Genomic DNA, 27,904 nt, shown 5'->3' with positions numbered 1-27,904 from the left:
GCTGGACAGCTGTGGCTGTGACCCTTGTGCTTTGGAGCAGCGGGACTTTCTGTTGTACGACATGTTCATTCACAGTTGTCCCAAGAAACGCTTGACACTGACACAGTCAGATCTTTGAAGGATCAATACCCTGATGAGACGTGATGAGACTGTTGTTGCTCAGCTCTATATAAATGTAAAACACTCTGACTGTGTTAAAAATGCGCACATCTGTGAAGACAAATAAAGTGGTGGGTGGGGGTGACATTTAAAAACAACCTGAGACGACTTGTGGTTTACATAAAAACAAGCAATGAATGAACACATGGAACAAGCACATGGGGATAAGAAATAAAATACATTAAGCTGAATGAAAAATATATGAATAATCTAAATAAGAACTAGGCAACAGTGTAGAAATGGAAAAAAGAAAATCATCTTTAGAGGACGAAACCACCAGAACCTGGTTGGAGTGAAGAGATAAAATACATATAAAAAAGCACACACACAACACAAACAAACACAAAGCACAAAAGGTTGACAGGGCGTGTACACGCACACATATGGGACAAAACACTTTGTGTTTTAAAGTTAATAATTAAATGTAGTTTGGGAAAGATGCTAAGTGCGTTTAAGTACTATACCTAACATATTTTGATATTGAACAGTTCATACTACTTTCGAAGTACATTTTACAGTTTCTTACTTAAATATGTAATTAATTTAGACGTCTGCGTAAGGGGGGGTTGAGGGCGGGTCATATGACGTCATCTACGACGAACAGGAAAAGAGTAAAACAACAAAAGTAAGGTATTAGCCCCTTGATCTTTTATTCTGAAATACTTCTGTTGCATGTATTTGCACTGGATACTGTACATGGTGAACTATAATGACAAAGGAAGGAAATGCAGAGACCCATGGAGCTGCTTGTTATTAGCTAGCGGTTACTGAAAGGTAATGTAAGAAAAGCTAATGTTAGCTAACTAATGGTAGGCTTGACTGTTAGCAGCTACTTAATTTAATTAGGAAATATATTATTCTAAAATTACCTGAAACTGTTACAAAAACGTTTTACGGGTTTTCCACAGGTTGTGCTCCCTTTGTCAAGTAATTGTAGACTATTAACATAGACTGTTTTAACATTAACATTTTTGTTGCAACCCCTGATGTTACACAATAATAGAAAGTCTTCATTATATTCCAGTTTTAATAATAGAGAGGCCAACCATCTACACATTTACAATTTTTAACCATCTTCTTCTCTTATTTCTAGGTCAGATGATTGGAACTTCAGATCTTCTGGCTATTTTAAGAAAGTGCATCTCATCTGTTTGTCATAAATAAGGTTAGTTGAGAAGTTTGAGTAGTTAAACAAGTATACAAATGTAAAAAGAGGTGTAACACTAATCAATTAGACCAATAAGATGAACTCTTAGATTTCAGTATTGAAGGTTTTTTTCATTTTTTAAATTATCATCAACAAAGCGATTTTTTGTGGCTACTGTTGAACTATTGAGACAATTTATACACATTCATTGAGAATTATTAAATAGATTTTTTTCAATAATTAAGATTTACATGTCCGGTATATCAGTAAAAGCGTGCAACTAACTCTACTGAAGACAACTGACCAAAAAAAATCATTTAATATTGATTTATATTAATAACAATCCTGTCTAGTGTTAAGAGTTTTACTGCCCTCCTTGTTATTCAGTGGCTCTCGTGTGCGGGTGTTTTTCATCTGCTGCTGTCATATTGTTACATGACTAAAAACAAATGAATCCACCTTTGGCTTGATTGGCTTTTATAACCTGTAATACTTCATCTACATTGACAAATGCAACTGAAAAGCTCAATCACTTTATTAGGAACATGTTTAAGGAGAGCAGGCAAAAGCCAAAGTTCACTGTGAGTTTCATTAATATCTTCTTGTTTTTTTCTTCTGTGTGATTTATATCTGAATGCATGACAAAAGAACCAGACATGAAGCTCTTGACTGAGTGCGTTCTCTCAGCACGTGATATATAGAGCAATGCATTTCCAAAGCTAATATTGTAATGAATTAGATCTGTGTCTATGTGTGTGGCCCAACAGAGGACTGTTTGTGAAGATGTCCCAAAAGCAATACCCCCATTTCCAGAATCAACACACCCCCATTTAGCATTCCCAGAGCCCCTGAAATGAAACGTTCATTTTTCCATAACTATCATCTCCGGCAAAGCATTGCAAGGGAATTGGATCTGTCTCTGCACGACCCCTCTCCACTCAGATCTCATCAAGCGTGGGTTGGAGTCACCCCTCTCTCAAGGAAATTGCTCTGAACGGCAGGAAAATGTACATCACCAAAAATGGCATAGGCCTCCTTCGCATACAGACACCGACCCCCACCAGTGTTCCTCTTATAAATCCTTAAAGAGGACCCAGACTCCAATGTATGGCAACACCATCAATATTGATGTGGGAGAAAGTTCTTCCAAAGCCGCCTTAGTCACAGAACATTAATATTGATGGTGTTGTGCACCAGTCTGGACGCTCGGTGTGACTCCAAAATGGTAATGGCATCTGGATTGGGGGTTAGAGGCCAATATCATTGCTGAATATGGACATGGCTGTTTAGCTGCATGCTGGACAGGAGGCCATGCCAATCATCATGTCCTCCTTGTCACCCTCACCCACCCAAGAATGCCACGGCTGGAGTCACTGAGGAAGTTTGAATCTTACTTCATTTAAATTCGATGTGCAGCGGAAATTGAAATTTTTAAGAGAGAATATTATTGTTCACCTTGAAGTTGGTAATCTTTAATCTGTGTTCTAGGAGCGTTGGATTGGAGAATAATCTGAATCAGAGACACAGAGAAAACAGAATTAATTTGTTTTAGATATTATAGTGAGTGAATGTAATGAATTACAGCTACAGTGTGATGCCTTTCAATGATGTCACTGTGTGGGTGCATTATAAGAATGTGTAAAATTGACCCATAATATGAGATAAAGTGTCATCTTCTTTTCATCACATCCAATTTCCTTAATCTATTTTCTCCACTGTCCTCCAGTTTTATACAACTGCAACACAAATCACCAGAGTGTCTCTTTAAGAACATATGATGCCAACTGACCTCATTCAATCATTTTTTGTATAATCGTAGTTTTCCTTATATAACTGACTACAGTGGACACACGTGCTTCACTTGCCTTTGATGCAGTGCAGTACGTAGCCTGCCGTTATGAGGACGCATATCCCATCCACCCTAATGATATCATGGCTCTGTCGTTGTGGTGTCCCCTGCTTGTTCAGATTGCACTGAGGTTTTCTGGGTCAGTAAGTTAAATATTTCAGATGGTTTATTTTTAGCACCGTCTGTTTTCACTTTCACTGTGTGTGTGTGTGTGTGTGTGTGTGTGTGTGTGTGTGTGTGTGTGTGTGTGTGTGTGTGTGTGTGTGTGTGTGTGTGTGTGTGTGTGTGTGTGTGTGTGTGTGTGTGTGTGTCAGTCAGTGCCTCTCTCTCTCGCTATCTGTGGTATCTGCAGGCTGCATTTGACCCACTAAGTCATCTTTGCATGCCCCTTGGGATTTATCAGTTGAGCGTTGTGTACGAAAAGGGGCCATCGTAATTGGTTGGCAGCCGGCTGGTAACACTTACACCAACACCTGTGTGACTGCTGTAGTATTAGACTCGCTTACCTCTGCCCAGCCACACACACACAGGCCTGTTCGGTGTGTTTCACTGTGCCTTCTGTTGTAGCAAGGTATCTGCTACTGTAGTTGCCTCATCTGGTCAGTTTTAATCAAATGTAATTACCCCTGCAACACATTTTGAAATATCGAATGTGCTGCGAGCAGAGCGGTAACAATATCACATTAGATCACTAGTACATGGCATTGAACTGCCAGGGTGCAAGAAGGGCACGGTAATTGCTGCAGAGATGAGTGGTCATTGAACTGTGAGAAGCAGACAAGTTTTCCACAGATTATGAGAAGGCGAATGATTGGAAACTGCCCAGGGGCAAAGGTCCCATGATAGTTTTTGACCTTACCACATATGTGGAATCAATGCAGGGCTCTGTTGTTGACCTTATCCACGTGCTGCAACACATACCACTGCTCTGTTTCCTAAAGCCAGCCCTTCTACAGTATCTGCTCATCCCTGCTTTGCTCCTCTCCCCTTTTACCTCTCATTCAGGGTTAGACGAGCTTAAAAATCATTTCACTCCAAACTTGGTGCATTTTTTTTACATTCTCTATTTATTATGCATATTTGTTAGAATTTGTCAGCTGTTCTTTGGGTAAAGAAATGTTTTAGCTTAACTTTTCATTGTTTCTATTGTTTGATTGTTTCATTTTTATGGTTTGTAGCTGTGTCAACTGAAACTATGTGTTACTGACGCACAAGCTGTATCAGATTGTATGCTGTTTATCCTTAAGCAGCAACACTGCAGGAAAGCAGGGCCAAAATGCACAAATGAGTTAAAGTTCAGTTCCATTCGGGGGTCTTAATTACTCAAGTAAACATACCACTGCGATGCATTGTTATTTGCATTACAATAAAACTAGATTTACTGTATTTTAGACTTACATTCTAAATTGTAGTTTGGACTTGATTAATTTATTTTGGACCCCTTTTTGTTTTCTGTAAAACAGTTTATGATCCTGCAACGCTGAGCTGCAAACAGTTATTAAAACAAAGACCATAACGGATTAAATCACATGTTCCCACTTTCATATATGTGAATGGAAAAAAAAACATGCCATGCAGGTCTTTGTACTGTAACAGGTCACAGTAAAACGTGACTAAACAAATACAGCAGTAAAATAAAATTCACTATGTAATTCAAGTAACAACTAAAGTAGAACTATCATTTACTTGTGTTTATTAAAATGCAGAGTAACATAAGTATCTTAAAGGTAAACTGTATTAAACTAAACTACTGCTACAGCTTAAATATGCTTTAACTATATAGTAATTGTTTCATAGTGAAAGAGAGGTTTGAATTCTGAGTCTTGTGCAGTCGCTGTGACTTCATCAACACAGTAGAAGCAGCAGAATTTTGTTTCATCAAGTCGTCTACGCGTTTCCTTTGAACTCTCACCTTTTTAAATGGTAAATGTGCCGGCTCTTCAGCTGCCAGTGCAGGAAATCTGTCAATTCATGAATGAAATGAAATTACTGATGAAACAAAGAAGAATTATCTCATGTAGACGCATCAGAGGTGTTTCATAATCACAAACTCTAAAGACGTTTTAGTCGTTTGTGTGTGATTGAGGCTGGAACTCGCAGTCTGTCAACAGGGTTCCTTTGTGCCTTTGCTGAGCTGTGACTGAGTCCCGTCCAACTTCTCACCTGCAGCATTGTCCACCCGGAGGGAGCTCCGTTCAGAGTAATTGGGAGCTGAGATTCCAGGGCACACATTTTTTTGTCCGTTTTGTGGGACTCACTGACCCGAATGTGTAAGGTCACAGCTGTGGAGTTGGTGCTGGGCGTTGCAGCTGTGTGTGTTAGCGAGGAGCACCGTTGTGAATAAATAGCTTGTGTGGAGAGCGGTAGAGATGCGTACAGTACAACGATGAGGCCTCCAAGAACCAAGACAGGGTTGTTTTGGTAAGTTAGATTAACGAATCGCTTTGTGCTGTGCATCTAAGCATCACTGCTTTATCTTTTTACGGCCAAGACTAATATTTCCCACGGCACTTTACTGTCTCTGCGTATGGGGCCACACCAACTAAAGGGATTCAGGCTCTGCTTTTTGTGTTTTATAGATGCTGCTAAATAGAAATACAGCCTTCTTGTTCATTATCTTTCAGCCAGTCTCATATATTCATGTATCATTACATTACACTTTTAAATAGATGACAGCGTAGACCCAGTGAGAGGTTAAGATGTATTTTATCTTTTAGTTAAAATATTTTGAATCCTACATTACTTAAACTCATGATTGCTTGCTCTCAGCCTCTGAGCATGTTTTTACATCCATCAATCACTTGCCAGTTCAAATCCAGCGGCAGGGTGTGGAACTTGTTGTACCTGCATACATGACACAAAACAATACACAGACCCACCCATGAAAACATTGCGTCATACCTTTTCCATAAACTCTACATTTCACAATTGTACTTAAAAGTCATTGGTTGAAGTGCGGTTTCAGAAATGTAGATATGCAACATATTGAAAGCCTGAAAATATTTGGACCTTTGGATTTACACTCAGCATAATCTAACTAAAATCCTTCAAATATGGTGACAAATACATGATTTCCCACTTGTAAACTAATCGTCTTTACATTGGAGCTCTGGATTTAACAATGCATATTGACAAGAATTTGACCCACGTCTGGGCCAATTTACTTGAAGCTGTCAACAAAGTTCATACCCAGGTCATTGCTGTTGTTCCCAGTTCATTCAGAACACCAAGCAGAAATAATTAAAATGGCAGAACGACAGTTCTTTCCCATTCATCGGTTTGTTCCTTCAAGGTGCAAGGATCCTGAACTTCTGTATGCACCGCTGAGATAAATTGTTAATTGAGTCATTGTTTCATCACATGTAGTCAACTTTCACTGATGAGGCACAACTTCTGTTTCTGCTTCAAAGCGCAACAGGTCAAAGAATGCTGACTATAGGTTGTTAAATGAAGAAAAATGTTCAGGTTGACGTGAAGAATCTTGAAGTAAAAAGAATGTAAAGTCATTATCCCAGCATTGTCCGTTCACAGCAGAGAAACATGGGTGTGATAGTTTTCATAAAGGGTTACTGGATAAATGGGATCATTAGAATGATTAGAGACTCACCAGAGAAAATCTGCTGTGGCCTTTTGTCAATTTTCCTGCAATGAAACAAATTAAAATCAGGCTTAATCTGTACAAATCAACATTTTTGTAATTCTGGCAGTTTTCAGTTTGTTTTGCGCAACTGTGAACACATGTTAACGTGGTGTTTTGTGCACAGTCTTCAGAAACTCACACTATGTAGTATTAGTATGCACAACTGGGACACGCTGTCAGTCTATGAGCAACACAGGGTCTCCCGGCCATTCCTCCAGGGACGGCTCTGTGACCTTTTCACATACAATGTGTGTGGTAGCACAAGTAACACAACTTGTTCTGGCAGAAGTCTGTGATGCCTTCCAGGCTGGACACCAGCATGTGTCACACACACAAACACACAGCGTCCCCGTGATGTGTAGCTGACACACCCTGTGACCTTATAGCAGCACGGCGCTAATGCAGAGTTATGAAACACGCAGGATCAATGGGAAAGCCTCTTTTCATTCCACATGCCTGCCTTAATATCTACGGGCATGTGCCCGAAATGCAAAGATCCCTGTTTAGCATTCGAGTTGTAGATTTGTAAGCTAGTTATGAACGCTGCAGAACTAGACCTCCTGCTGTTTAATCCTTCACTAACCTCTATAATGGGCTCAAAGCAGCCTTTGACTGATTCACGCGTGCACCAATATTCTTTTTTCCTAATTTACTTTTAGGTTTTTGAAACTTTTTCAACAATCTTTTTTCAACATATTTTAAAATCCCATGTTATTTATTCAGGCCAAGTGTGTGTGTGTGTGTGTGTGTGTGTGTGTGTGTGTGTGTGTGTGTGTGTGTGTGTGTGTGTGTGTGTGTGTGTGTGTGTGTGTGTGTGTGTGTGTGTTAGCTTACTGTGTCTTGATGCCTTTTAATTTCTTATGTACAGTGTTGTACTGCGTTACAAACTCACTACAGAAACTAAAGTTGTCGTGCGTCTGCAACTTATTATAAAATGCACCCAAGGACATATCTGCGCCTCCAGAGCAGGTCTGCTGCTGAAAAATGTTTGTATAATTAAGATGCCAACGTGCCCCTCAACAGCTACCATCACGGTGCCCTTGACCCCCAGCCGCTCGGTTGAAGCCGCTCTGCATCCTGTGTGCTTGCACTGTGTAGCTCCCTGGTGTGAGTGTGTATTTACATCTGAGTGGTGCTAAAACTAGCATGCTAGTTGGGAGGCTCTGTCAGGATAAAGGGAAATACTTCAATACTTACAGCTGACTAACCTTTTAGGGTCCATTTGTAGAGGTACACTCCTACACTTAACATTTCTCTCCTTCACTTTGTACCTGTGGGACATGAATAAGTCATGACAGGAAAGCTACTTTTTCACCAACCAGTGAATGTGTAATTCCGGTTACTCGAGGAGTGAGGTAAGAAATAGGTTGACCCATAAGAGTGGGCAGTTAGTAGATGTATTTTACCATGAAAAAAACAAAGGAGACCAGCCATCACTTCAACTAGGAACAAACAAATCTATAGTTTGTTGTTAGTAGTTGAAATAACGCATGAAAGTTTGGCTGGAGTGTTCCCTCAAACTCCACAGGCAGCAGATAATCTCCTAAAAGGTTCTTATGCAAAGAAACCAACATTGTGCCATTCTGGATTTTGTATCTGCCCTAACCTTTTGTTACCCGCCCCCACGCTCTCTCCGTGTGTCTGTCAGCAGAGCAGAAGACACAACCAAGATCAGCATGTGTTGTGGTGACCTGTCCATGACCCCACAGAGCATTGTGCCCTCGTGGGTGAGCCACAGTGGGAATAGTTAAAGAGCTATCGCAACCTCTGACTCGTCTGGTGGGGTGTTGTGTTAGAGGCACAAGTGTGTGTGTGTGTGTGTGTGTGGTTCTGCACATTGCTTTTCTATAAATTGTAAAATCCTGTCAAGTAGCACATGGCAAGTAAAAACGCCACGTGTTAATTTGAACATTCAGATAATCAATTTTTGTGCGCATGGTTGCGCATGTGTGGATGATTTTGTGTTTCTGTGTGCGTGAAATTTTCACACCCTTGTTTGGAGCGAATATGTGCACGCCCCGGTCATGATGGTGGGAGTGTGTGTGTGTGTGTGTGTGTGTGTGTGTGTGTGTGTGTGTGTGTGTGTGTGTGTGTGTGTGTGTGTGTGTGTGTGTGTGTGTGTGTGTGTGTGTGTGTGTGTGTGTGTGTGTGTGTGTGTGTGTGTGTGTTTTGTGGGCTTGCTGCCTCTGTTTGTAGCTCCCAGGGAGATCCGTGACCGAATGATCCTCAAGTTTAGGGTTCATCTTCAGTTCAGAGAGAGAGGTTCAACTGGCGGTCAGCAGGCCACGGTTAGAGCAACCCCATTCCCTCACTCTCCTCTGATTCTCCAACCCCCCGCCCCCCCACCACCACACACACACTCACACACTCTCCCTTTCTTTACATGCAGCATTTTATTTTACACAAATTCTTCTCTCTTTTCGTCTGCTGCGCTCTTGACTTCCATTTGACCCGGATTGTGAGGCAATCGGGTGATAAAAGTCTGCGCAGAACAAGAGATTGTTTTATTTTCTTACTCTTTAGTCAAAGTCTGCATATTAGTGCTTAGTGAGAATCAAAAGGTGTAAATGTTTAAAGAGATGTCGATAGATTTTCTTATTGATAAACTGCCGATGCAGTTTTTCAGGGTTTTTTTCTGTTTTTCCTCTATGTTTGGAACTAAAAGTCCCAGTTTGATTCGCGGCTTCAATTAATTCAGTACTAATCCTTTTCTTTCACCATATTTATCCACATATAAATGAACCTGAAAGGTTTTGTTTTGGTTTTCCGACAGGAATTATGACGAGGACAGACAGACTCTTTTCATCTTCTTCTCTTTCTCTCTGAGAGTCTGATGACCATTACATCGGCTAAACTTGCTGTAATGTAGAAACCCTTTTGTCTCATTACAGGAAAACGATGGCCTATTAAGGCAGTTTGGGAGCATTTGATTTCAGAGCCTTTAGTGGGCGTCGGTTGGCCTGACAAGATTATAAAAAACTACAACACATCACATTCAGACGCTGGGAAAAAATATAAAATCTCAACACACGTGAATCAGTCGGCAGAGGCAGCGTGAACATTCTGCTCAAAGATTTACCTGAATAGACTCCGTTCCTATTTGCAACGAAAATATAGAACAGGACTTTACCTTTTGAACATAAGGGACAGAATGACTGTTAATCACTGTAATTGACCAGATGTTTTATCCTATAATTCAGTGAAATCAATTAACTTTGCATCCGTCCAAGGTCTTGTGGAGATTACCTGTTAATTTCCTGATGTTTTATGTGACATCTGGGCTTCTCATGGACAAAACCACCTCGTCTGTTGCTGTTGAGTAAATGTTATCAGCAGCTCTTCGGCCGAACGTGAACCAGCTCCGCTCCAACCTTAAACACTAATGGGAGCCGCTGTTGTTTTGGCTCCACAGAATCTCGGCGCTGTTAGCGGGCTTCGCCGTGACCGAGCGCCGGCGTTTGCTCCCCCACGAATGCCCCCACCAGCACCAGCACCAGCAGCGCTGAAGTGGCCCAGCTTGTTAAGCCAGCTCACTGGCTTTGATCCAAGAGGGTTAACACACAGACTGAGGGGGTGAGAGGCAGAGCAGGAGTTGACCACATGATACGGTCAGGATGTGACACAGAACCAAACCAAGCAGTCACGCTCTCCTGGCTTACTTAAGCAGAGACATCTTGACTGTCTGTGTGCTGCATCCGCCAGTTAAAGCATGTTTGGATTGGATTTGTGTCCATAGACGTGATTTAATTTAAAAATAGCACACACAGGGGAAATAAAGGACGTTGGTAGTGAGATACACATGACATACAGACAGCTTCAGGTGAACTATGAACTCGGCAGTGGCATCCAGCAGTGGCACTGAAGCCAGCTTATCGGAGCTCGAGCTCTGCTGCCTCTGCTCTTTGGCTCCCACCGCGATATCGTATTGCTGAGTCTCACTTTGCATGAGAAATCGAAGCGCCTTCCCGTACTTTATGGACGCTGCCTGCGACCTTTGTCAACCCAGCGAATTAACCTAGAGGCATATCAGCTGCGCTGGCCCTTTTCTCCTCCAACCTGTCCTATTAACTGAGTGAGGACCACAGTGAGGGTCACACTTAAGTAACCTTATCTTGTAATTGCGTTCAAGGTTAAGTGACCCTGGAGCGCGAAGGTCCGGGGGGTTAAGGTCACAATGTCATGCAGAACGGGGAGCTTTTAATCACTGATGGGGCTGGAAGTCAAGGCCTGGACTTCTGCTATCAGGCTAGATGGGAGCCACCCACCTCCCACGTGAAGCTGTGTGTGTTAGCTAAAACAGGGTGGGGTTTAGCGAGTTGAATGGAGCCGTTGCCAGGCAACACATATTCAAGCCAAGGTCTTGCAAGCTTTTAACCTTAGCACAAATCGATATAGACAGCAATTGGGCTAATATTCATCGAGCAGATGGGAAAATTAGGCTCAAGTCTGGCTGGGGGAGATAGAGGAGAAAAATGCTGTTGGCCTGACGGTCATGGCATCACTCAGACTCATCTAATTGATTGTATGCACAGCGAGGACAAAATCGCTCTGACTCGCCGGGAAAGGACGGCAGGAAAATAGCCATGACATGCATTTTTTTTAAAGGCTGTGGCTGTTGGGTCCCTGTCTTTCATTAGGTGTGCGACTTTCTCCATAATCGCATCCCTTTTGTTTCTCGCCTCTTCATAACTCATCAACTGGTCTCGTTTTTCATTCGTTTTTTTCCCACAGTTTTGAAGGATTGTTTGTTTCATCGTTTTTAAGTTTAAAGCACCTAAGTGTTTAAGATTTTATGTTGCACTTAATAATCTATAGTTTAACTCTTCGTATGCTGTTCTACTGTATAAACGACATTTATGACGTGTAAAGGAACAAGCCTCACCTTCCTCCCTCCTTCATTCCCTCTTTCACTCCAGCTTTTAAAGAGGGAGATGAATGACCACTGGTGGAGGTGTTCAGGCAGCATGACCTGCAGACCTATCCATTGCCAAGGGCGAGGAAATAGCCCAGATTAAAGAGCTTGTAAATAATGGCTCATAAACATCTGCCTGTTAGCCCGGCCAATCCATCTCAGTCTCCCATCTGGTCCTCTCTTCCCCTCGTGCTCTCCTGCTCTTGATTTCCTCGCTGCGAACAGTCCACAGGGCAAATGCATCATCAGACCAAAGTCAGTCATATTCCAACACAAACAAACACTGAGATTTACCCTCAGGTCATGCACAGTTCAAATCCCCACCAGTCACTGCACTCATGCATCAACTCAAAGACAACAATGGGGAGCACTAGCTTTGTTTTCTTTCTTTGGCTTTCCTTTCATTTGTTAGACACTCGGTGTACGTTGCTCACTCACATCGGCGTATGGCTTCAGTGAGTGCATGTACAGCTACAGCCATGAATGTCACTAATTATTTTTGCATGATTACAGTTGTTTTCAGTGAAACCTTCGTTCAGGGCCTCATTACAACCCCACCCTGATTAGTGATTAGGCATCGTTAAAGCAGGGCTTCCAACATCTGTTCTGCGGACTGGCCACATGCACTCCCGCTCTCCAGATCTCCTCCCAGGGCAGCGTAGTCTGGCTCGAGCTGTGTGAATCGGCATCTCAGCCGTGTCCCGATTGCAGGTGGCAAATGAGACTAAACAATGGGCCGATTGCAGCCAGACTGGAGTTGAGCTCGCGCCAGCAGTCCTAATGCACAGTAAACAGCTTTTTATGTCCCAAGCTGCTTTTAAAAACTGATGTAACACACGTTGTGATGGACAGCGGATCAGGAGTAGCAGTATGGAATAATATGGTATAGTATATTTACATATTAGATCAGATGGGACATTAGGAGTTTGCAGCGATGCTACCGACTCGCTGGCGGATACAGCAGCAGGCACAGACGGACTTTGAGCTAAATGCTAATGCAATCACTTACAGTGCTAACAAGCTTTGCAGGATTAAAGGTTAACATAATCACATTCTTACTTTAGCTTCTTAGCATGCTAGCACTTACTGTTCTGGAGGAATTTTGAGTGAATGACGATAAATGTTATTAGATTATTGTTACATTATGTTTTTTCTGGGACATTCAAACATGTTTTATAAAACATGTATCATTACTGTATCATCACTGGTTAAAGGTTTCACCAAGTGCCAAGAAGTAATGTACAGATTTCACTCCATTGTATCGGGTTCAGTCTGGACCAGAATGGACCAGGAAGCCAGGGCTAAAAATATTTTTGAGTTTGTGTTTTATGGTCTGCGGATCATTAATCAGATTAGTATGAATTATGTTTCACAATATTTACATGAAAAGAGGCTTGAAGTCTTAGCCACACATCTGTGCTGTCTGGATTTTACCCTATACACTCATTGTGCTTACCTTGGCAGAGCAGGCCTTCTGCTGTGGAAAGGGGACCATGTGGAAGTATTTATTTGCAAGCCATGCAAAATTTAAAGCTAAGAGAAACATATCGATCCCATTCAGCCATAATTGTAAACAAGCATTTGTGTCTCTAGCAGGGCGACTGTTAGCGTGGCTGCTTTTCAATGGCTGCTTAACAAAAACATTAATCTTCTGTAGGAAAAATGGTTTATTTTACAAAAATGAAGGTCATGAATGTCACACCAGGGGTCTGCAGCTACTGCTGTATGCTAAGAATCAGCTTGTTTACAGTGGAATCTGCTGTGATTCATACAGTGAACACATTGGTACCATAGTTCACTCTCTACAAAGTTTCACAAACGCTCCTTGTAAACTCTGTCCAAAGGTAGCAGTCACTCATTCTAATCAGTAAGAGTCAATGTCGCAATGGACACCGAGCACTTGGTTCAGCAAGACTTATATGCTTGAATGGGAGGCAGGTAAGTAGATTTTCCAGGCAGGTGAGCTGCAACTAAAGCTTCATGATCTCACGTCACAGAGAGTAACACTGGCCTTCACTTCCTAAATGAGCCCTCTAACCTCACGCTGTCAGAGTGACTGATATCGCATCTTAGGGCTGGATCTCACTCAAGGTAAGGTGTCGAATGATGGCACCTTATGTGTCTTGCTTTTATGCATCTCAAAATTGCACCATATTCCACTCTACTGTTTTCCTTTTTTTTGAGTCACCCAATTTGTCATTTTGAAACCTTTTCCCCTTAAAGTTCCCATCTCCTCGCTTCCCTTATGCTTAGCTGTAATTTACGAGCCGCTGTTTTTGACCTAGTAAGTGACCCCCACACCTTAAGCACATTCCAATGGAGCCAACAAATTTATTTGGCCGATAAATCATTGCTTACCAAATGCTGGTGGTGTGCAAGGTCACGGTTGTGGACAAGGATCAAAATGAAATGGGGACAGCAGGTTGGTCCAAGCAGCAGCAGCAGCAGCAGCAGCAGCAGCAGCAGCAGCAGCGTCCTGAGTGGCCGCTTATGCAAATATTCATTCTCTTCCTTGCATTCATCCGCTTGTAGACAGTTATCTGGACCCCCCAGACATCAATAAATAAAACTTGTTGATCCAAAGCTGTGGTTTGGTTTTGGACAAAATGTAGTATTAAAGCAAACATCAGGAAATTAGACAAATGAATTTTTTCTTGCAGAACTGGGGTGCTCATGCGGAGGATGGAAGCCAATGTGTGAAAAAAACACCCTCAGTTGTAAACTAAAACGGCGTCTGTGCTGTGGTTAAGCTTGAACATTTGGACAGTTCATGGACCGGTTATGAGACAACTGGGACCTGAGCAAAGACATTTGTGGTTGTTTCTCCCTGATTTGTCGGTTGTTGGTTGTTTTGTGTCATGTTTTGCCAGTTTCAGCCTCTTTGTGGCCGTTCGGTGTCCCTCAGTAGTTTTTAATTGACTCTCCAGGGGTCCACCTGACTGAGCATCCTTGGGTTACGAAAACATTCTGGCTATTGATCATCCATAATCACCTAGGTTTGCTGGGCAACGAGAGCTAGCTAAGCTTAAGCTTAGCCCATCCTGACTTCCACCCACACTTACCGTTTTTAATACTGTGGTCTGTTCCTCCTGCTGCTACCATGGCTCCTTCAGGTTTTATTTTGAAAGGACACCATCATATTGTCAGGAGCACGGGCTGCACATTAAACCAACTGGTTGCATAATAATTGGTTGTGGTAAGCCGAGCGTGTGGTGTGACCATGAGGTGGTTCTGACAGAGCTACATGGACCTCAGCACAAGGCGGGTTTGATTGTTAGCTGTGCTTTGATGAATCAGACGAAAACATGCGGCGCAGCTACCTCGTGTGATGCCTGGGTGGTGGTTCGGGGCTCGCTGGGGGACGCTAATTTGATTTTGTCTGGCCAGTCACCCAATAGGGCAGCTTATCCGTGACCTCTGAATCTGTGAGTTTTCCAGCTGGGTGATCAGGGCGAGAACCTTCACTTGACCCCCCTCAGCTGTTCTCTTGCAGGGGGGAGGAACCCTGCTCAGACCTGGGTACTGTTCAGGGCCTCTGGGCAGCAGCTTTAAAATGAACACGACTATGAGATTTTATCTGCACATTTTTGAAATGTATACACACACCAGATGTTTCCATCATCTGTGCTTGACTTACGGTTTGTAATGCATCACCAGGTCTGTGGACGTACACGTGTCTATGTTAGAGGACATGGAATATCCTCCAGACGTATCGTCGATGATAGCAGCTAGACAGTAAATGGGATTTCCTGCTCAGACTCCAAAGCCCTGTGAAAGCATGCAGGGCTTTACATGGAAGTACAGCGATCACTGCAGCTCAATTAGCTACTGTTGTGGGTGGGGCTAGAGAGCGAGCGGAGGTCCAAATCCTCTCTTGTAGGCCCAGCTGGGGGGGATTAAGAACGGTTCCTGTCCTGAGGCTGACCTCTTCAAAGCCTGCACAGATGTCCTGATCCCCATCCACACAACCATCCCTCAGCAAGACACGCTCTCAAAAACTCCCTCTCCTTGAACCCTCTCTTGACCCCACAACCAAAACAAAGCACTCAGGTGACGTCTCTTATCACGGAGGCACTCAGCCACCCTTTGAATTGGTATCTCTGCTATCTCATCTGCTCTGCAGTACCTCTCTCTCTCTCCCTCAGCCCCGGGTGGACGCCCTCACACTGTCCACAGCTGTGCTCTGGAGCAGAAAGGCATTTGCAGTACTGCACTGCCCCTTGGTTGTAGTATGTTTAATCAAAGCAGCCCAGGTTTTAACCCAGGTCGAGGTCGGGAGGCACAGGCAGAGATCTCAGTTCTCACGTCTCAATTGAAATAGAAAATAAACACTTTTTACGGAGATTAAAAGTCCTCGGAGGTCAGTGGAGGTCTCTTAAGGTTGTGACCCCTTTTTAAAGGCCAAAAGTCAGGTTGTGATTAAAATAATGGCCACAAACTGGAGCTTCAGCAGAGACTGAGAGGGGCGCGATGGCTGAATGGATTAAATCACTCTAGAAGCCCAGCAAGATCCCTTCCAATCACTAAAGACCTTCTGATTAATCTAAACGTGTGTTAACATTTTTTGGTTCTTTTCCTCACAGAGAGAAGTTGTAGAAGTGTGTGCTGAAACATCAAGGATCAATTATGTTCAGTAGTTGTTATTCTATTTGTAATAATTCACCAAACAAGTAGCAGGTCAAGGAGTCATTGAGTAGGAAATAAACTTTTGTTTCTTGTGGGCGTCTCAACGATGCCACTATGCAGAAGCCGCGTGTGATTTCTCCGTTTTATCAGCCATCAGCTCATCCTCTCTCCCGCTCATCCTCCGATGCCTCACGTCTGCATTCGCCCTCTGACGCTCCGAGCCTTCGTCCCCGCGCTCTTCGTCATTCCTTCCATCTCTCCCTCCCGTCCCTCATTACCCTCCACCTCGGCACAAGGCTGTCAGAGTTTTAGGGATCCAGTGAGCTGTGAAATCGCACAAATTGCTGTTGCTTTGCGTCTGGCCCAGCAACAGAGGGGGGAGAACGAGAGAGGGAGAAAAGCGAGGGAGAGATTTTATGCTTCAACACTTCTGAACCTGAATTGGTCCCTTCTCTCACTGCCCCTTCCTCCATTTATTCACTCAGACATGGACAAGCACACGCACGGCTGCGAGACTGCATATCTGCCCACTACGGCGCAAACACCCCCCCCCCCCCCCCCCACCCCCCCCCCCCCCCCCCCCACCCCCCACCCCCCCCCCCCCCCCCCCCCCCCCCCCCCCCACCCCCCCCCCACCCCCCCCCCCCCCCAACATCAGCACCACATCGGAACACGCAGCCACACCAGAGCCTCCGCCACCCTCACGGTGAAGACACCACCACCACTTTGCTTCAGTGTGCGGGTCACTTCACACAACAACTCCGAGAGCCCGTGGCCCTCGAGGGGGACAGACCCCTTCTCAACCTGCAGAGAGCCGCTCCAGCCCCCCACCCTCCACCCACCCAACTCACCATGCCTCCGGGAGCACCCTGCCACATACGACAAAGACAGAAAGGTCACAGACATGTTGTAACACTGTCCCATCTTTATGATTTGTGTTCTTCTGACTCTCAGGTAAAGAGCGCATTGTTTTATTACTTATCCCTTTCATCATTATCACATCTCTGCGTGTTTGCACCATAGGAAATGACACAGATTCTTATATATAGTGTTGCCTGTTTGTATATTTTTAGCCTGCAAGACGTTATCGTTCAGATTTCATGAGACCAGCTGCTGTTGCCCTGTTTTATGTGACAAGTGTACTTACTGTCTAACTTACTGGCACGAAAACAGTGAACAAGCACGAAACGACTGAATCACAGTACAGAGAATGAAGTGGAGTCTAGTGTTACAGTAACGTGTGTAAAGTAAATATACAGACGAGTTGCGCCTCGCTGCTGCCCCCTAGAGGCTGTAAACGTCATCGCGCCGAGAGACGCTCCGACGAAGCCACAAGCAACTAAAGCTGAAACCTCTGACTGAGAATGAGCACGAAACTAAAACGAACGTGAGTCATTTATAGACTTGATTCGGTGCTGCTTTAGCGATTTTCTCATGAATATAGTGCAACTTGCATAACGATGACATGTGAGAATGCATGAGTTACCAGGGTGAGTACTATTATATACACTAATGATGCTGAAATACCTAAAATTATATGTTGGGTGTGGTTATTTTCAAGAGAACAATTTAAAATTATGACAACAAATTATACAAATGGAACCAGGTTTGTATCTTTACTGACCATCGAAGGAACAAAAGTCAAAAGTGCGAAGAGGGGACAAAATAGAACCGAGGACTCAAATCAAACTTTACTTTTTAGTTTGCAACCACAGATTCTAATAATAATGCCGCTTTACACTGCACCACTGAAGCAGGTCAGGTTTAATGCCCTGCTCAAGAGCATCTTGTCTATTAAAGAGCAACGCATGGGTTCACTTCACGCTGTGGCTGTTGTGTTCTGAATAAAGGTCAACTTTATATCAAAGTTCCTATTTTTAGTTAACTTCCTCTTCTTGCAGATCACCGCCTTCTGTGTGATTACAGCCTGACTGTAAGTATTTAAACGCTGTAACATGTATTAGTGCTAAATTTAAAATTAAGCTGATAATGAATGGTAATCATGCAAGTTGTGCTTGAAAGGAGTGAAATTTCTGCAAAAAGATGATTGTTATACTTTTTTTACTCGGCAACTAAGACAGAGTAGAGGGTAAACGCTTGGCTCCAACCTCTGAATACGCTACACGACCAGCGGCTTTTGCGGATTATTTAAAACCAACACGGATTCTCAACAACGAATTGAACGTGTGATTGCAAAAGGTCCGTAGACATAAACAAAGAAAGATGTGGAGGAGCGGAGACGCTGGCCCCCTTTCACTTTTGGTTCCGGATGAAAGTAATTTGCTTTTATTTTTGTACTTGGCCTCTGGTCCAGGGTTGAAAACTGGGGGTGAGTGAGTGAGCGCGTGCGTGCGTCGCTTTGGCCCGATCGCGAGGGGACGCTTTAACACCCATTTACTGTACGCGCTCGTGACGTGCGCGAAGCGACGAAAAGAAACCACAGACATGAACGGGCCTTGAAGTCGGTTTTAATCCACGTCTGTTACAGGTCAGTTTTAGATTTAATCCACGGTGTAAAAACGAAAGGCGCAAAGCTTCATTGCGGAGTTCCCCTGTGTCGGGATGACCTTGTTCCCGAGAAAGAAAATAGAGTCCAGCTCTATTTATGGCGCAGAGTTAGTTATAGTAATGCAGATGTTCTCGGGGGGACCGGTATTCACCTGGAGGCTTTCACAAAGTTTTGTCCCCGTGAAGCCACAAGCTGACGTAATAACTTCACAAAACCCCAGAACAGGTGCAATAATTAGGCTACACGTTAGTACAAAGCCCTACATTTATTGGCGTTTGGAGTAAATGCAGACATTCAAGAATCCGCTTCATACAAATGTCATTTTATATTTCACTAACTTAAAAAGACCATTCTCGTTCATTCACCGGCTGTTACATGTATAAGTTTACAGAAAGTTTGTACGACACTAATAAATTCCACTAAACAACATCAAAATAATAATAAAAATTTTAATTTAAAAGATTTCAAATTGAAAGCCACTATAAACTACGTATGCAACATAAAACGTAGGTGCTTGTGTTGCGCTGTTGTCTCGCTCCGTATTAACACCACATGGATCTTCATCAAGCAGTGGAAGCAGCGGTCAGCAGATTCTCTGCTTTGATCGCTCAGTGAACAGATCCAGTTAAACCCTTGCCCGTAGCGCCCCCTGGTGGCCGAGAGCGGTCTTTGCAGGCTCCTTCTGCTCCTCGGGCCACAGTCCTGTTCTCACAGACGTCCCTGCTCTTACAGCGACTGGACAAACACAGCAGTAGAAACAGTAGAAACAGTAGAAACGGGGCCACTGACCTCTTCTGGTTCTGTTCTCTCTTCCACTGGTGCTGTAACTCTGCAGGCCAGCGTTGGTTGTATGCGGAGCTGCTCGTCCCTGTGTGTTTTATGTTTATAGGTGTAAACGCAGCAGGTGCTCGTCTTTGTGTGACAGTTCGAGTTCGGCTCTGACTCATGCTGCCGCATTGACGTTACAGCAGACGCGTCTGCAAACCCGCTGCCCCGCGTGTAGCTCTACGCCATCTATTATAATAGGAAGAAAAGCTGGTCTTTGGGAAAGTGCACGTCTGATTGAAGCATCTTAAAGCTGATGGTTTTAAGGTCAACAACCTGTTTAGCGTTAGCACTGATGGGCTACACAGCAGCTTTATGACTCATTTCACCTCCAAAAGCAGCGCTGGAAATGACTGCAGCCCCTGATAAGCTGCTTTAGCAGACGTGTAGGTGTGCGTTAAGGGTCTTTTCAGTCCATGTTTCTGTCCTGTCAACATTAAATCAGATGCTGCTCTTGTTATGGGTGAATAATAAAAAAAACACAGATATAATAACAATAATTATTTAAGTCATGGCTGCTTACTCAGCGAAAAATGTGAAGCCAGGAGATTTAATACACACTCGGCTCTATTATTTTACAGAGCACAGTTTCAGTTTCCTGTTTTCTTTTTTTTCGGGGTTAAGTGTTGCATATTCATAGCAGCAATGTGGATGTGGTGGGAAGGCACCGCACAGACACCGCGCTAAAGGGCTGAACCCACATCCTTAGTCATAGCAAAGATGACGCCTTCACTGTAAGCAGGCTGAACATGTTCCACTAAACGCTCACAGCAGACGTCAGCGCCTCAGTGGCTCCGTTTGCTCTCAGTCAAGTAGGACGGCTTCACTTTACAGCAAGGTAGGATTCATGTGACGCTGTTTGTCAGACGTTTCGTTTGTTTAGTCCAGCTAATTCTGAGCAGGTGACGCTATGAGCCCGGTGACCTGCTGCTGTGCTGTGTCTTAGTGTGAAGCTGATAAATGGAGCTGTTTTCACGCGCGGCTCCGGATCTTTGCTGCCTTTGGGCCAAAGATGCTTTCAGCTTCATAAGGATCCTGCCTGTTTTCAGGTCCTCCTGTCTCCCCACAGCTGATAACGCTGGGTCGTTGCCATGGCTCCCACACCCGTGCTCCTGCCGCTGCTGTGGAGCCTCTCACTCATTCACGGCGGTGAGTCGAACTGTGGGAACGTCGTCTTACTTTCACAGCTGAGCGTCAGTTAACGCTTCTGTTTCTGCTCCAGCCTCGTCTCTGTGTAACGTCACCTGCTGGACGGACTACGAGGCTCTGCTGAACTGTTCCTGCTCGGGTTCTGTGCCAGCGCATCCGGTCCAAGTCACAGTCGTTTGCCGGTACCACTTTACTTGACTCTTGCTGATAATGCAGCTTGATGTTGGAGTTTGAAGCTGCGTGGTCTTATTATAGCACCACTACCTTTCACTCATACTTGGCTTTGGGTTTCCCCTCATAACGACTCTGGGTAGTTTTTGATGCTGCGTTTTTAGCGATACAATAGTCGCTAAGTGTGTCCAGTGCACTTACTGCTATGAGACATCACGTACCTGCATCAGGGCTTCAGCCACAAACCTCGGTGCTGAGGTTAAAGGTCAGTGCTGAGCTTCTCACACAGTGTCTCTGCTTTAGTGGCTTCGAAGCCGAGGTCAGCGGCAGCTGTGACATCACACCCCCCCAGTCCTGGTGCGCCGTGGCCGAGGACCTGGAGGAGGTGGCGTCCACCGACACCGAGTGCAGCGCCAGCGTCAAACAGCGGGACGAGCAGGACGCGCTGAAGGTCACTGAGTCACGAAGCTGGAAGCTGAGTGATGTGGGTACGTGAAATAAGTGCACAGTGACGCGTTTCAGCAGAACAGAGAGAACGATGAGAGGCATTAAAACAGGTCACAGACGAAGGCGTCTTATACGAAACTCAAGGTCTGTTCAGTGGCAGCGACTCTTGGATGAGACTTAATAGATGGCTGTTAATCATTTAGGTTGTAAATCTATTGTTCACATGGAGGACACTTATCATTGGGCCTAACTTCAATCCAGAGAACCAAAGGCTGATAAACGATAGTGAATGACTTCCCCACAGCTACAAACAGCGTCCAACGGCCACTTGTGGTCTGGACTATTAATGGCTTGGTGCATTTGCTCCCTCCCTCCCTCCTCCCTCCTCCCCCGCTTCCCTGGGGCCTCGGCTTCCACAGTGAAACCACGGCCGCCTTTCAGCGTCCGCGTGGCAGACGTGGATGGATTCTACAACGTCACCTGGGCCGTCAACAACACGTACGGCTGCCTCAGGTACCGGGTGCGCATCAGGGAGAGCACGGAGCCGTCAAAGGTGAGCGTGGAACCGTGGAACCGTGGAACCGTGGAACCGGCGCCGGGGGACTCGTTCTAACGCTCACGCGCTCTCTGGTTCCTTCCTGACAGGACCCAGATCTTGTCCTGAAGCTGGGCGGGACCTTCGTCCCGCTGAAGCATAACTTGCTGCAGCAGCACGTCACGTACACAGTGGACCTGCAGGCCCAGCTGTGCACGGACTGGCTCGAGGGTCCGTGGAGCGAGTGGAGCTCCTCTGCACAATGGAGAACGGGCGCGTTCGAGGCGGAAGGTAGCGGCACGACGGGACGCGAGCGGCTCCGTGTTTGGGGTCAGAGCTGTTAGAACCAATGCTTGTCCTGTTTGCAGGAGGGAACAGGAGCTGGTGTTACGTGTTTCTGCCCGTCCTCCTGCTCTTTGGCCTCCTGCTGCTGGCCTATTTATACAAACCGTGAGTAACAGAAACACTGGCTGTGATTTTACCTCTGTTCCATCTTTAATTTTGGTTTGGGTTTGAGCTCTGAGCAGAAACGAACCCGCTTTTAGCTTTAAGTGAGTTTACGCTGAGCTTGTTTCGTCGTGCAAAGCACAGAAAACCAGCTCAGCACAATAGAGCCCATTTAAACGCTCATGCAATCAACGCTTTGACTTCCAGTAAGTGATTAGCAAGTCTTCTCACTGCTTCGATCTACGCTTTCCTGGCATCACCTCCCACATGTAGAAACCACTGCAGCGCCGTATGCAGCAGCACGCTGCACTGACGAGGCCAGCGCACATAGGAAGTCATGCAGAGCGTCGCTGTCACAGAACGCTTTGCTCCACAAGTGCACGAAGTGACGAGCACCAAACAGCCCGAGGTCCTCGGGTCCCGGCGCCGCAGGCGCTCGGCCGGAAGGCGTCGGCGCCCAGCGAGCTGCAGCCTCCTGTGCACTGTAGCATCACAGCCCCCACGAAGCACAGGGTCCTGAGCCAGAGAAGAACCCGAGGGCTCGTATTGAAGCCCGAGGTTCAGCAGCAAAAAGCACCACATCAGTCTGTGATGCTTTCAAAGTCAAACCATTGTCTGGAGCGTTACTCGGAAAACATGATCTTCAATTCAAAGAACAGAGGATGTTCAGTGAGCCAGAGGAACCAGCTCGGTTCAGTACAAACCAGGCTCTGCCTGTTTGGCTGTTTCTAGGTCAGAACTGGCTCCTCAGTGTGGCCACGTGGATTCACAGCTTCCACAGCAAACGTCCGTCTGGCTTCAAGTGACCAATCCATTAAAAAATCACACTCTACTCTATAATAAGAGTTTTGCTCCTATTATTTGAAAAGAATAGATGTTCATGTTTTCCCCGAGACGTTCACAGACACATTCGTTGTTATTTTTGTCGGCTACACTGAGTCCAGTCATTTGTACACGACTTTGACTCACCACTTTGTTTTTGTGCAGCTATTCTGAGCCTTCAACGCTACTGGTTTGAGTTTGAAGCTGCTTTTGAGCTCGTTACATATGAAAAATAAAAGTCACTGGACAAAAATGATACATGACTAAAATGTCAAAAACATTCTTTCATATCCGTTTGCAGGTTTTGGCAGAAAAAAATACAAGTGATCACAAACGTCCCGAAGCCCAACGACTTCTTCAAGCCCCTGTATCACAGCTACGGTGGGAACTTTAAGGTAAGAGAAAGCGAAAGGAGCCCGGTGTAATTTCCAAACTGGCCCAGCAGGTGTTGCCCAAGTGGGACTTTCAGCACATCTGGACCCAGTGCAGCGGGACATCCCCTTCCCCTCACGCTGAAGGTCCCACATAATGTGAATGAGTCAGTGAGCAGGGGCTTCAAGAGCCGTGTTGTTCACCAGTCTGAGGCTGTGGGCTGCGATTTGTGTGTGACAGCACCGTCTCCTCCACCTCACTGGAAAATACCACTCGCTGTGTCTATTTCAGGTCTCTTATGCGTCATAATGTCAGATTAAAACAGTGTTTTCACTTGATGAAAGCTCTGTGGTTAACATCTTCACCATGACCTTTTCTGTCACCTTTTAATTTTATCCCCATAATGTTTTTACTTTGAAAACTAAGAAACGGTTTCATTGCTGTTAATGAAATCACCTTATCTCACCATCAGAGACATATTAGATTAGTCTTTGATTGTGTCTTGTCGTGGTGATGCGTATGTGACGTCATGGCAACTGGAGCTGGCCTTGACGTTGGTGGTAAAACGTCTCAGATAGGAAACAGCCTCCAGCTCGAGCCTGAGACGAGTGTGCAGTTGCAGGTGTTCCCCAGCAGAGGGCGCGGTTGCTGTAGAAACTAGAGTCTGGGGTCTGAGTAAAAGAGAAAGTTCTGCATGGAATGTGCTAATCGAGATTATAACAGGAAACGCATCGTGCAGTGACGGATGTCCATGTCACACTAATTCATAGTGTGCACAAAAAAACACCGTAGATAACTGAGCTGGCACTAAAATGCACGAAAATGCACGAATGCATGCGAACAGCGTGATTTAATTCATAGAAACTGTAAATCTCTTTACAGCAAGATTTACTTTGAAATAGTCTCTTTGCTAATTTTATTTTACAACTACCTTCCTCGTGAAGTAGTTGCTAAATGCAGAATTTGTCACATGGTTCCACTCTATTTAAAATGTATGATATTACTGTAAACATTTTAGTTTTTTTTCTTTTCTCCTGTAAATGCAGCCACTTCCACTGCATCATCCTGGTACATTACTAATGGGAGAACAGTGCGTTGAGGCCAATGTGCCGCCGTCGCGTGCCGCAGACTGAACCTGTCAGCTGTTGCTGTGCAGTGAGGAGCCTGGTATCGCGGCTCAGCATCGCTGTCACGGACTCATGCCGCTCTTTCACAGTTCGTCTCCTCCGTCTTGGTCTTGTGGTGCAGCCTGCTTGCGTTCTCTCACTGAGCTTGTTATGTTGATGAGCTTTGTGAGTCAGGATGTGGTGGCTTCTGCGCCAAGTGCCTTATCTGGCCATCACCTTGCTACAGTATATCTCTACAGTATATAGCTCACAGGTATCTGCAAGCGCTGGAGGGGAGCTGTGCACGTTTGTCGGGAGTCACACACACAGTGAAGCATTAGGATTCATAAAGTCAACATCTAAAAGCCCATGAGACTCACGCGTTGCTGCTCGGGCTCCTTCAATGTGTGGATGCCCAGGTTCTGCCAACAGCTGTGAAAACCCCAACTTACATGATGAGGTACTTTCCACTGTGACTCAAACACACGAGTACTTTTACTGAAACAAAGAACAGCAGCTTCTCCAGCAAGAAGCACGGATTGTACTTTAATGATTGTGTGTTTTATTAGGGTTTATGCACTGATCATGGCAGATGTGTTGAGTCAATGGACCTTTAAGAGGCAGGACCCAAATAGTTGTCTCAGCAAACGCAGTCTTCAGAACGTCCGTCCAATTATAAACTACTACTACTTTTTCCTTTTTAAATGAAACTGGTGATAATTCTACTAGATGTTGGTCCGTGAGGGCCGGTACTGGAGCTCTAGCTCCAGCTTCCACGCTTGAAGGTGGTTCTGATACTTTGGCCTCCAAACAGTGACATGGGCCTGTTCCGTCACCATGTTGTCGTTCATTGGAGCCTCCATCGCGTCTCCAGTCAGGCTCACGTCTCTCTCTCTCTCACAGGAGTGGGTGAAGCCCGTGTTCAGGGAGTTCGACTACGTGAGCGTCGAGTCCGTGGCGCCGATGATGAGCGAGAAGCTTCGCTGGAGCAACGAGAAGCTGAGCTACGGCGAGGACGCCGGGGCGGGGGAGCGCTTCCTGCAGGCGCTGCAGCCTCACGCCAACCTGCTGCTCCACCTGCAGGACGCGGGCCGCTCCACGGGCCACGTGTCCATCCTCACCGTGACGCTGGACGGGGAGGTGGCCTCACAGGGCTCCATGCGAAGCTACCAGGACGGAGGCAGCTTGGGCTCCTACGAGGAGGACGACAGGCGGCCGGCCGGCTACGAGGCGGGGGAGCAGCTGTGTGGGGGGGGGGCCCAGAACCAGCTGTCCCTGGAGAACCTGCACTTTGAGCCGCGCGGGCGCTTCGTGGAAGCGGAGAGGGCGTCGCTGGACTCGTTCGCCTCCCACGAGCAGTCGGAGGACGGGTACCCGCACGTGGACCTGGACACCATCGACAGCGGCTTCGTGGAGTGCAGCAGCCCCGGGGTGTCGCCTTCAGGCACCGCGGGGCAAACGGACTCGGACCCTTTCCAGGAGCACAAGAACTCCAACTCCAACTACGTGAAGCAGTGGATGATCTGCAGCGCCATTCAGGAGGACTGCAGCTCCGAGAGCGAGCTCCAGCAGACGCAGTGACAATGCTGCAATCGACAGACGATTCTACACTCACTGGTCACTTTATTAGGGACGCCCATGAGGTCCAACTCAGGCTAATACACTTTAGAATCAGGTGGTGTTTTCTGATGTTTGCTGACGACCTGTAGATAAAGTGGCCGGTTCAGGGTCTGCACTGCTCCTCACTGTGTTAGCTTGGAGCTAACTGTTAGCTGTGCTCTTCTTGTGCTCCCGTAACCTTTGTACTGTGTACGCTGGTTTGTACGTAGGATAATGCAGGCGGGCAGCTGAGCTTGGCACCGTCTTGGCCGCGCACGCATCATTAGCGTCATCTGGAGAAGCAACGTGCATGATTCGGTCTTATCGCTGATAATCTCCTGTTTTCCTTGCACATGCAATTAGTCAGAAACCACGGTAACCGTCTGTCCTGCTCAGTGCAGCGTCAGTGAAAAAGAGCCAAGTTTGGTGACTTTTTCTCACGTGCAAACGCGAGACTGGTTGTTTCTCTTATCACGTCATCTGGTGTGTTTGACCAAGACGAGCGCTTCTTCACATTGTACAGTCCCTGAATGTGGCGTGTAACATTTGGACAGATTTTAATCCTTCTGCTTTTGTCTTAGTCTGTGCTTTTGCATTTCTGCCTGTCACTGACTGTTATCACGTTCACATGCTTGATGTTATTTAAGGGTTTTTCTACAGACCGAGTGTCTGGCTTGTTTGTTCCTTCTCACGGACGCTTCTGCACCTGCTGAGGACCGGGCTCTGGGTTCTTCAGGGTCTGGACTCTGGTGGACCAGTGTTGGCCACTGGATCGTGTTTTCCCAGCATTTGAGTCACATCCTCACACTGTCTCCATGTCACAGGTTGAAATGCTGAGTGTGAGCGTCCACAGCTGCACCTCCTGTCACATGGTTTCAATTGTTGCAAATTAAAGCGTCAAATTCAACTAATCAACTAGTTTTATTTTTATTTTTAGGAGGCTATGAAGGATGTAAATGTTCAATGTGATTGTGTGTTATCTGACAATCTGCTGCCTCAAACATCTTCTTGATCTCTGGCTTTGATTTAATACATTTTTACATTTTGCAGGAGATGAGTTAGAAAATAGTGAAGCTGCAAACGTTCAAAACTCCAGTGAGTGAAGACATTTCTCAGACTCGTGATGTCTCGTTGCAACGAGGTTTTTAATGTTTAGCCTTTACAGATTAATGCTAAAGTGATACTAAAACTCACTGACAGCATGTGATAATTCCTCATTCCTCATCATTGCTGCCTGAGTTGCGTGTTGCTAATTCCTGCAGTGTGACCTGACCATGCAGTGCTGAGGTGCAGTGTCGCTGGTTTAACGTGCTGTTACTGCTTTATTAAGGTCTACTTTTACTGCCACCTTTATGTACAGTAGCTTTATTTTACCTGTTAGTGACAAACCACCTGTTTTTTTTCATGATCTTCACAGGAAACAGAACAACCTTGAATTAAACTACATACACAATTAAACATGATGACAGATGCACAAATTGTTTCCGTGTCCACTTGCTAACAAAGCAACAACACTTCCTTCTCTTTCTAATTGTTCCTATTATTTAAAGTGCTTCACTTTTACATGGAAGCTAGTGACATATTCATGG

At 45.3% G+C, this 27,904-nt stretch overlaps 1 protein-coding gene across 7 annotated transcripts; it reads left to right on the top strand.

Annotated features, from left to right (window-relative positions):
* Nucleotides 1–767: 767 nt before the first annotated feature.
* Nucleotides 768–27,792, top strand: il21r.1 (interleukin 21 receptor, tandem duplicate 1). Of its 7 annotated transcripts, XM_029130346.3 has the most exons (11): nt 796–933; nt 1,253–1,324; nt 18,235–18,266; nt 20,717–20,816; nt 20,890–20,998; nt 21,291–21,475; nt 21,854–21,987; nt 22,080–22,260; nt 22,338–22,419; nt 23,540–23,633; nt 25,620–27,792. In XM_029130346.3, the coding sequence occupies exons 4-11, from the start codon at nt 20,759–20,761 to the stop codon at nt 26,295–26,297; spliced, it is 1,521 nt and encodes a 506-aa protein (XP_028986179.1). In that variant the 5' UTR covers nt 796–933; nt 1,253–1,324; nt 18,235–18,266; nt 20,717–20,758; the 3' UTR covers nt 26,298–27,792. The 7 variants fall into 7 exon arrangements, with proteins under 7 accessions (XP_028986181.1, XP_028986179.1, XP_028986183.1 ...); XM_029130348.3 differs by lacking the exons at nt 796–933; nt 18,235–18,266 and adding an exon at nt 768–784; XM_029130350.3 differs by lacking the exon at nt 18,235–18,266 and having other exon boundaries at nt 20,737–20,816.
* The last annotated feature ends 112 nt before the right edge of the window (nt 27,793–27,904 follow it).

Source organism: Betta splendens, chromosome 16 (assembly GCF_900634795.4).
Source record: "Betta splendens chromosome 16, fBetSpl5.4, whole genome shotgun sequence".
Lineage (NCBI taxonomy): Eukaryota > Metazoa > Chordata > Actinopteri > Anabantiformes > Osphronemidae > Betta > Betta splendens.
This window is presented reverse-complemented; position numbering and strand designations above follow the sequence as displayed.